Raw genomic sequence first — 10,888 nt, forward strand, 5'->3', positions numbered from 1 at the left:
ATCAAACACCTCACCGTGCATATGCGAAATTCAGATAGCAGCAAAAATATCAAAATTCAGCTAGCAGTAGGAGAGCAGTGGTGTGGCACCAAATCATCGCTATCTCTCTCGTTCTCCTTTTCACAGCCGGCCCAGCCATTCCTTTCTTATCTGCCTCCATCTTCTCCCCGACGACCCCACCGGCAGTGGCGAATCTAGAACATAATTGCAGGGCAGGCTCGACTTCAAGGATACTGATTTTTTGGTGTCAGAAGCTATTTTATGTGCTGCACCTAACTACTATTGTGCTAATCATTGGTGGTGTTTTTTTGTGTGGAAAATTTTGAGGGTAGGCTAGAGCCTGATGAAGCCTGTTGAGTAGAATCGCCACTGCCCACCGGTGATGATCCCGCCACGCCTGCTTCTTTCCCATCGTCGATTACCATAGCTGTCATATGGTGCCAGCAGTGTGCACCATTGCTACAGAGCATCGCCTGGCGGGCTCTGAGTGGATGATGATAGCAATGTGCTTCAATATATTTCTACTGGTTACCTGCACAAGTTTGACACCTTTTAAAGTACAATCACCTTAGTACTATAATTTAAGAAGGATTAAAGGATGAGTATAAGAAATCATATCTGGATCGGTGGTAATAAAAGAATCGCAAAAACAAGTCTGCATGGATGAAAATTGTGATATAAGTACCTTACTACCATGTTCCCGAGGCCCAACATTATGTTGTCATCAGAAGTGCTTCCTAGAACAATCCTCAAGGCCAAAAAAATCCTAGGGACAATATGCCTCACCTGAAGATCTATCTTCTTACTTATCAGCTGCAACCCAGGCAAGATGAACTCGTTTGCTATTGTGACCGTAACATTGTCTCTGAAACATATATCTATCAAGAAGACCCAAAAAATGTAGACAAATAGGAGCATGAGAAGCAACACACATCTTTCCGTTGGGCAGCCTCACATGACTGATAGCTAATATGCATATCAGAATGTAGAACTCCCAAAAGTGCATTATTTAGAAATCACAACACTCCTAAAAAAATCACAACACGTTAGATCATCCATGGTTTGCATAAACCCTCAAAACTTAGATGCATGTATAACCAGGCCAAAAATACAAATACCATGAATGGTTGACCGGAACTCACCATGCCCACGCTAGTACTCCTGGCCGTCTCATGCATGCATTCTACTGCTGCTAGTGCGTAGCATAACACGAACCAGAAAACCTCCCGCGCACCGCCTCCCACCATCTCCGCGGGGTCTCCCGATCGTCGGCAATCTCCACCAGCCCAGTGTGCTCCCACACCATGCCCTGCACGCGCTCGCTGTGGCGCACAGGCCCGTCATGCTGCTCCGCCTTGGCCCCTTGCCCACCCTGGTCGTCTCGTCTGCAAACGTGGCGCGCGAGGTGCTGCAGCTGCAGGACCACGCATTCGCCAACCGGCCCGCGCTCGCCATCCCGCGGCGGCTCCTCTACGGCTGCACAGACATCGCCTTCGCTCCCCACGGCGCCTACTGGCATGGTGTGTGCAAGATCGTCGTGCCCCACCTGCTGATCCCCGCCAGGGTGCGCGCCTACCGCGGCGTGCGCGAGGAGGTGGTCGAGCTTGTCCGGAAGGTGGAGCAGCAGGCACATGAAGGCGACGTCGTGGTGTGGTCGAGCGAGCTCCTAAGCGGCTTCTCCAAGGACGTGAATGGGAAAATCATGCTCGGGTGTTTGAAAAAGATGCCATCATTTAATATTTGATTCCTGTTATGTATGGAAAGTATTATTTGGAAGGATAATATTGTTTGGAAAGGATGCCATTGGTTAATAGAGTTTGGCCTTCATGTGGGGTTTATTTTGGGATTGTCTCGGTTAATAAAAAAATAAAAAAAATCTGTGAAAGTGGGATGGGATCGAGGGATGGCCTCTCGTTCAATGGGAGGGGGAGGGAACGAGCGAACGAAACAACGTACGGACTGAGACATTAGGAGTAGAGAAAAGCGACACTAGTTGTAGCAAAGCCACGATGCCAACTGTGTGTTCTAGCAAAATGTGACGCCGGTTGTAGCAAATGATATGCCTGTTGTAGCAAAATGTTATGCCGGTTGAAGCATGTAGCAAAAAACCGTGACATAGTTTTTTTCTAGGACAGCGCAGCCCCGTCCTTGCCGTCAAGTGTGTGCCCGTGGTTGCAGGCTTGCAGCTCTGGTTGTTGCACCCTGATAGACGGTTCATGTAGCTTTGCCGGCGGTGACTCGAAGCCGTAGTTGGGCAGAGGCCATGGCTGAGATCCGAGGTTGCAGACGACCATGGCCGCGGGGACCTAGCGGGGATACCAATTGAGGAGGGGTGGGAGAGGAGCTCACCATCCATGAAGGAGAGGCGGCGTTGGGTGCCGTCGCACGCAAGCACTCGACGCCGGTACCGGTGAGAGAGCTTCTGGAGGTTGCGAGCAGCATGGGGGGCGCTGTGGAGGAGCAGAGCCACGATGGGCTGGAGGTGGAAGAAAAGGAAGAAAATTCACGCGGGACCCACCATATACACGCGTCTTGCGCGGGGGTGGTTATTTCCGTGTCGCGTGAGCCAGCGTCGGCTCCAAACTTTTACCTATAAAAAACTACACTTTTCCTACAAAGCCTTAACTATTTCACCCCTCTTACTCTCTTCCCCCACGGCAAGTTCTCACTCACACATCTCATTCTCCCCGCACGGGTCGCGGCTGCAATATCTCCCCGCCATGGCATGTCCTTGTCACCTCCCCTAGATGCTCAACTCTGCCTCCCATTCCCTCCACCGCTATGTCGCCCGCCCCCTCCACTCCCCGGTACGGTTATCTTTTCCAGAAGAATCCGGTGAGCAGCGGGATGCGACTGTGGCCATTCAAGGACGATTTCTGGTGTTGAGGGTGACCTCCATGCCGATTTCTATCTCAGGTGAGCCGCGTCATTGACCTGGCCATCCCAGGCCGATTTCTCATGCCGAGGCGACCTCCACGTAAAATGGTGCCCGTTTAGCCACGTTTGTGGCTCCTTGCCCCTGCCGACAGCTGTCTCTCTACATCGCGATGCCTGTTTTTCAAGGTTCTCTAAGAAAAGCATTATTCCTATTGCAGCAATAAATGCCAATTCTTCCAAGGTTCTCTTTAGAGCCTCCTTTTCCTACTGAGTACTCACCCACGATAAGAGATAGATATGAGAACTTATGTATCAATTGCTAAGAGCTTTGTCCCTCCCAACATAATCTACACATGAAAAGGCTATGAAAAATGTTATTGTACTACAACTTGAACTCCCGTAATATTTGAATGGAAGCAACTGAAAGAGGCAACTACTTAGATTATTAAGTTCCTTACAAAATTATTCGCTACATCACTTAACTACCACATTTTTAAAAAATGTACCACCATAGTAGAAATGCTAATGCATAATGGGCGGCGTCAGTGCTCATTAGTGTGTCAGATACATAATAACAAAACCCTGCAAAGAAATAGCCCAAACCGGCAATTGTTCTAGATATAACGTTACATGACATTTTTCAACAAAAAAAGAGGATTTTTTTTAAAATGGTCATACAATGTACAATTCATAAGCACTTCAGTGACAACTGTATTACATTAACGATTAAATAATTTTCTATTTTGAGAAGTGAGCATATAACAGACTAATAATCTAACGTCACAAAGCTCAACTACTCGGTCAGGATGTGAACAATACAAATGCATATAATTTAAAAAATACGAAAAACTTGTTATAGTAGTACTATTACTTACAAATGGAAGTGTATGTTTCCTGAGCAAACTGCAACTTTCTAGAGTATTTGTTTTTTGTCAATCAATGTTTAGTTTAGAATCCACAGGGAGTGTTGAGTTATAGAACCATCAGGTAGCTGGCACCTGGCAGCCTGCTACATTAAATTGGTGAACGATTTGAGCCAGCAACATAATAACATGGAAAGCAAGTATGAGATATTGGAAACTTCTTTTCCTTTGGCACAAAGCCAATACAAATTCCAACCCCTGATATTAATGAATCCTGTTGAGAATGAAGACGATGCTAAATGCAAAAGTATAATTACTTCTATATGACAGAAAATAGACCACAAGTAGACAGTGTTGCACATAGCACAAAGTGCTTGCAATGCAAGAAATCCACCAAAAAATGAAAAAACAAAGGAAGAAAAAAGTTTAGAAAGTTGAACATCCTCAATAAACATAGGAAGAAATATAAAGGAGAAAATTCAATAGTCAGTACAAAAGAATAGGTCTCAGTATAACATAAACAAGGTACCTCCAAATTGCTAGGGAGATCCTCTGCTAGACTACTCCTGCAAGGACGGCCAGCATGCTGCACCCCTTACTTCTAAACACATGAAGAACTCAACATGTATGTGCTGAATGAAAAGATCCTCATGAAAAGTTAAAATATTCGATCAAGGTTTACCTTTAACTACATCCTTCTTAAATGTCATTCTTTGCATAGAATCTTTACTCTAGCAACATTGTATCATGCATAGATCACATTTTTCATGACAAACACCCCTCACCATAGAAAATCTATATCAGAGTAGAAATTACAGGTAGCCTTGATGAGAATATACTAATGGTCAGATTGGGCATCACCTTCATCACACTTCCTGCCTTTACCATCATTCCTCATATTGTACATCATCTTGTGTGCTTCTGCTTTCAGCTCTCCATTCGCACCTTCCACGCAATGCAGCCATAACCACATGCAGCATGACCCTGTGACGGGTCCATAGACGTTGGTTACACTGCAAGAAAATAATGCCACATTTCAGAAATCCACATAAGTGCTAAAAAGTTAGCAAAGCAGAATGAAAGTTTTCTAGGATTTTAATCCTTGCATCATGCAACTATTGTCTTTCTATCATATGGCCTAGACAGCATTTAGGATACACACTCAAATATAAGATGTTACTGCAGGCCCAAGATCTAGTTTACTCACGTGTGAAGTGACCTGAAACATGTAGTGTTGGTTTATATGGAAGATAATTCCTTAATGATGTATATGCTATACTGTGTGAATTATTTGCAGAATGAAATTCTTTTTGGACAAAGATTGTTCTAACTTTCTCGGAGAAAAATAATAATTATTTGCATAATGAAATTCTTTCCGGACACAGACCGTCGAGCGCATGGAGAGGGATGCCTCTTACCTCGCAGTGCAGCACCTCTGTTAGGAGATTCCTAAACGATGAAATCCCCCTCACAACCGTCGTGACGTTGGCCAGCATCAAACACCTCGCCATGCATATGTGAAATTCAGATAGCAGCAACAATATCAAAATTCATCTAGCAATAGGAGAGTAGTGGTGCGGCACCACATCATCTATATCTCTCTTGTTCTCCTTTTCACACCCGGCCGAGCCGTTCCTTTATTATCTGCCTCCATCTTATCCTCGACGACCCCACTGGTGATGATCCCACCATGCCTGCTTCTTTCCCATTGTCGATTACCATAGCTATCATATGGTGCCAGCAGCGTGCACCATTGTTGCAGAGCGTCGCCCGGCGGGCTCTGAGTGGATGATGATAGCAATGTGCTTCAATATATTTCTGCTGGTTACTTGCACAAGTTTGACACCTTTTAAAGTACGACCACCTTAGTACTATAATTTAAGAAGGATTAAAGGATGAGTATTAGAAATCATATCTGGATCAGTGGTAGTACAAGAATCACAAAAACAAGTCTGCATGGATGAAGATTGTGATATAAGTACCTTACACTACAAAAAAATACACTTCCGTGATGATACGTGTTTGTCACAGTAGGTCGCATTTTTTGTCATGCATGTACATCCATGACAAATTTATGACAGAATCAAGATTGTCATACCTATGCTGTCGTAGAAGTGTTCCATGACATTAACAAAATTATCATCACGGAAGTGTCCACTTCCATGACGATAAATCGCGCGTCACAGAAGTGATTTCGTCAAGGGTGACCGACACATGGCATCCACCGTAACGGAACGCCGTTAAGCTATCGGGTCGGGTTTTGGATCTGATAACCCGTTAACAGCCCCGACCAATGGGGATTTTCCACATGTAAAATCATCATTGGCTGGAGGAAACACGTGCCGGCTCACCGTTGGGACAGATGTCATCCGCTCATTGGACCGAAGGCGCCTATGATACGGCGACACGTGGCACGACCCAACAGAGGCCCATTCTTGTGAAAAGGCCGGCCCGTTTGACTTGGTCAATAGGTGGCAGGCCGGCCCACGGAAAGCCTGTTAACGGCATGTTCGCATATAGCCCATTTATAGCCCGCTAATCCAGGGCCCATTAAGCCCTATCCGAATTAGGCCCAGTAGCATCACCTGTGCCGTCCAATATGATTCAGCCTGTTTTAACTTCCGACCCATGTGTGGCCCATGACTTCTTTCGGCCCACATGAGGACATTTGTAACTCTTGGCCCATTAACGACCCGTGGTGAAACTGGCCCGTAATGAACAGTGTATCACTTTATACCCATTAATGGCCCGTTATTCCATTGGGCCGTTTCCCCAGCCCAAGTTATCTTTCAGCCTTCTCAGGGCCCATTGATTCTTGGGCTCATTTGCAACATTCGGTTACATACGGCCCGTTACTGTCATTTTCTGCTTGTGGGCCAAATTCAGCCCTTCGTTACAGTCGGCCCGTTTGCGGACCGTTAATACGTTGGGCCGTTTTCATGTCAAAAAAAAACCCGTTGGGCTATTTTCACAGAGTTATCAAATACGGCATATTAACAGCCCGTTATGGTCCACGAATAATATGACCCATGATTGGCGAAATGATGATACGCCCCGTAGAAGGCCCATGGATCCTACGGCCCGTATGAGGCCCATGGATAGTACGGCCCGTAGAAGGCCCATGGATCGTAAGGCCCGTAGAAGGCCCATGGACCCTATGGCCCGTAGAAGGCCCATGGACCCTAAGGCCCGTATAGAAGGCCGATGGATCCTACGGCCGGACGAAGGCCCATGGATCATATGGTCTGCAGGAGGCCCATGGTTACAACAGTTCGTGTGTTGCCATGATTATTTTGGCCTAGTTACCAAAAATAGGCTATTGTGGCCAGTAGAAAAAACAGAAAAAGAACTGCAGTGACTACAAGCAAACAACTAAACAAGACAATAAGGAAATAAATAAGCAAGCAATTAACGCTGGCCTATTACCGCTATTACACATATTACATCCACTAGGCATCAAAGTTCGCCACCAGTGCAAATATAGGGAACAAAGCAGCACATTACATACACTGGCCATCAAAATTGGCCACCAGTGCAAATAAACGCGGCAGCAAAACAAGAGCATAACTGAAACAACTTCAGAAGAGCTCAAGAAACGTTATCCTGGGTATCCACCATGCTGGCAATAAGCTTAGCAAGCTGATTAGCTTTGTCCTGTTTGGCGCTAAAATCCTCCAACGCTTGCTGTTGCACCAGAAAGTATGCATCTGAATGCTCTAGGGACTTCCGCAGTCCTTCCACTTCTTGTCGCAGCACAACTGATCAATGCCTTTCAGCTTGTAGTTGAGACTCAAGAAACCGAACTGATTCAGACAGTGAGTTTGAATAGCTTATGCAAGCGGTAGTGGCCAGTAACTCGAACACTAAACGAAGACATGACTTTGGGGTTGTCTCGCTGTCTTCAAGATAGTCTTCCTTAGCTGTTTTATCAGCTTTGTTGGAGACCAACAAGGATGTGTCACTATCCTGAACCTTATTTGCATTACTTCCTTTACCATTGCTTAATAAGGCACTCTTCACCAATATTCTGTCAGCATTCTAAAAGAAGAAACAAGCAGACACGTAACAAGTTTAGCATGTACTAGTATATGAAACTCATTTCAGTGAACCAGTTCATTAGTGAGGTGGACAGGATTAAACTACCAAGTCTTCTATTGCCAAGTACTAGTACATGATATAAGCATCAAACAAACATATATCTATGTCCTATGGTCATTGCATTGTCTTGCCAAATCAAAATAGAGACACGGTTCAAATCATATCAGTTCAAGACAAAGCAGCAGTGAAAGAATACCAAGCATGGGAAACTACACGGCACAACAAGATTTCAGATGGGTACCACGGGTCTACATGTACAACAACACTATTGGCTCTGTTGTGATGCTAGTAATGTGCATGATATGAAAGTCAACTGTATACACAATTGAAATTGAAATCAACAGAGCTATTGATAAGAGCAAACATGTTAAAGAAACATGCGTGAACATACATGTTGTGCCATTGGAGTTTTGATTGGATCCTTCAATTTAAAAATAAGTTTGTATGAGTAAATACAGTGATACAAGAGCAAAGCAATCATAGTTAAAAATGGCGCGCCTAAGCGAGCGCTTAAGCGCGCCTAGGCTCTAGGCGTTGGCAAAACGATTTGCGCATAACTATACGCATAATATGTGCATAACTGCGCATAAGCACGCGCTTTGGTCAGTAAAGCGCAAGGCGGTGGCAAAACGCACAATTAACGCCTAGCGCTTTTTTGAACTATGATAGCAATGGAATCTTAAATTAGAACAGTTGTTCTTCAGGTTTAGGCACTTGTTCTACATGAACAGAGTACAGTAAGACGCAAGAATATAATACTTAAGAATAGAAAATGAGCTCATAGACCTTACCACATTCTTGGTTCGGGACCAGTACAGAACAAGGCATTCCCAGTCATCGTCCAGTAAATGTGTCTCAGGAGAACGTATGGGAATTTGATGAGTTTCTTTGCTGGTGAAGTATGTTTTCTTCAGGTAATTTCGATACTGCCACCAAGCATTCTTGAAGATAGCAGAGGTATTAGCACAGGTTACCTCATCCCGAGTTTCCAAATTGGTCCTTCTCTATAGAGAAAAATGGGAAAATTTGTTGTATTATAACCATCATGGAGGTAGGATGTATGGGACGAAGCAAAGTAATTGCCATGAATAACATTACTTACACATAACTCCTGGACAAACACCTGCAACTGGCATTTTCCTTCATCTTTAGTATAATATTTCCAAGATGGGAAGATATGCACATACGATTTAACAACATCAAATGCGATAGATGCTAAACTACGACTAGCTGGTTGTGCTTCCTCCACAGGAATAGGTGTACTAACTGGTGGAGTTGGGGTTCGCCGTGATAGTACTGGCCCTTTGGGCACTGGATCTGCCTTACTAACTGCTCTTGTTTGGGAGCTCTATGGTGGAGATGGTGTTGTGTCAACAGGAACTGGGTTACTATCGGCTGGGGTTGGGGTTAGATTGGGTGAAGTTGGTTCTCTGTCCATCACAGTAGGGGTACAATCTGCGAGAGTTTGGGTTATGTGTGGTAGGGCTGGTTCTTGTGCATGTACAACTGGGGTGCTATCTCCACCAAGAGGTAGCACTATTTTATTTGAAGACCGTGTTTTTAGTCCACTAGATACTGGCATCACCCGCTCCAATTCAAATGACTGATAAACAGGAAACATAGTTGAATGTACAGACATTGTATGAGAGACATATGCAATAGATAGTGTGGAAAAAAGAGGGCATGAAATAGTTGACATGTATATTGTTTAACTAAAACGGATAGCATGACATAATTTCACATATATGATGTCTATCTAAACTGGATAGCATAGCATAACATAATTCAAAGATATGATGAATAACTAAACAGGATCACATGACATAATTCACCTACATGTTATCTAAGTAATCAGGATTGCATCATTTAATTCACATATGTGATTTATATGCTAAACAGAGGGCATTTGATATGATGTCTGAACTAAGAACATGGTGTTGAATATTGTGTATATGATGTCTAAACTATGCAATGCAAGACACCGTATGCATGAAATGAGCAGTATAACCGTGCCAAGTTAGAGCATACACCTCAGTGGGTGAATAGGACTGGTCATCTATCTCTGAATCCATCTCTGAGGAGCTATCGGGACCCAACAAAGAGATCTGCTTCGATAGGTAGCACTGTCTGCTCTGAAGGCCTTGTTTTCACTCCAGATTTTTCCATCTCCCACCCAAATGGCTGATTCACGGGAAGAGTAGTTTAATGTACAAACATTGTCGACAAATGGAAATGTAATGAAGAAAAGGATGGGCAAGATATCATTCAAATATATGACGCCTGGTTAAACAGGATGACATTGCACATTTCACATATATTATGGCTGGCTAAAAGACATGAGACTGCATAATTCCCATATATGATATATAAACTAAACATGTGGCATTACAGAACATGTCTAAACTAAGAAGATGACATATATGATGTCAAAAGTAGGCACTGCAAGGCAACATATGCATGATATGACTAACATTATCATGCCAAGGTAGAGCAAACACCTTGGGGGGTAAATAGGAGTGGTCAGCGGCATCTGAATCCGCCTCAGAACAGATATCTTCCTCTGGATTACAATCTGGAGAGGGGTGGGGGAGGGTTTGCCATTGAACCCACTATGGAGCGATGTCTGCATGACATTGTATTGCCGCGCAAAACTCTTCTCTTTTTCTCTACATGTTCAGCATGACTGTGTACAATATCTGACATGCATACGAAAACATATGGTGAGATTATGTAAGGAGAGCATGCAAAAATTTAGAGTGATGGTAACAACCAGTGGATCGACGTTTTTCCGTTGAACCAAAATAGCCCTAATGGATCGACGTGAATGTATAGTAATAAGTGATGCAACAAGTGTACAACCTCTTTGCCGTAGCCGTGTTGACCTCAGCATCATTGGGTTGGTCGCTGAAGCAGTTGAGGCAGAGGTGGCTGTCGGAGGTGTGGAGGAAGATCTGAGGAATCTGTAGACGGCGTCCAGGGCACTGCTCTGTTGTGATGGATCGTTCTGTCATTGGAGCAGCTCCGGTGAGCCGTAAGACGTCAAGGCTGAA

General features: G+C 44.3%; 1 protein-coding gene across 1 annotated transcript; it reads left to right on the top strand.

Moving 5' to 3' along the window:
• Positions 1-1,342: 1,342 nt before the first annotated feature.
• Positions 1,343-1,744, top strand: LOC119271965 (cytochrome P450 71A1-like). The gene has a single exon (XM_037553590.1). The coding sequence runs from the start codon at positions 1,343-1,345 to the stop codon at positions 1,742-1,744; it is 402 nt and encodes a 133-aa protein (XP_037409487.1).
• The last annotated feature ends 9,144 nt before the right edge of the window (positions 1,745-10,888 follow it).

Source organism: Triticum dicoccoides, chromosome 3A, assembly GCF_002162155.2.
Source record: "Triticum dicoccoides isolate Atlit2015 ecotype Zavitan chromosome 3A, WEW_v2.0, whole genome shotgun sequence".
Classification (NCBI taxonomy): Eukaryota; Viridiplantae; Streptophyta; class Magnoliopsida; order Poales; family Poaceae; genus Triticum; species Triticum dicoccoides.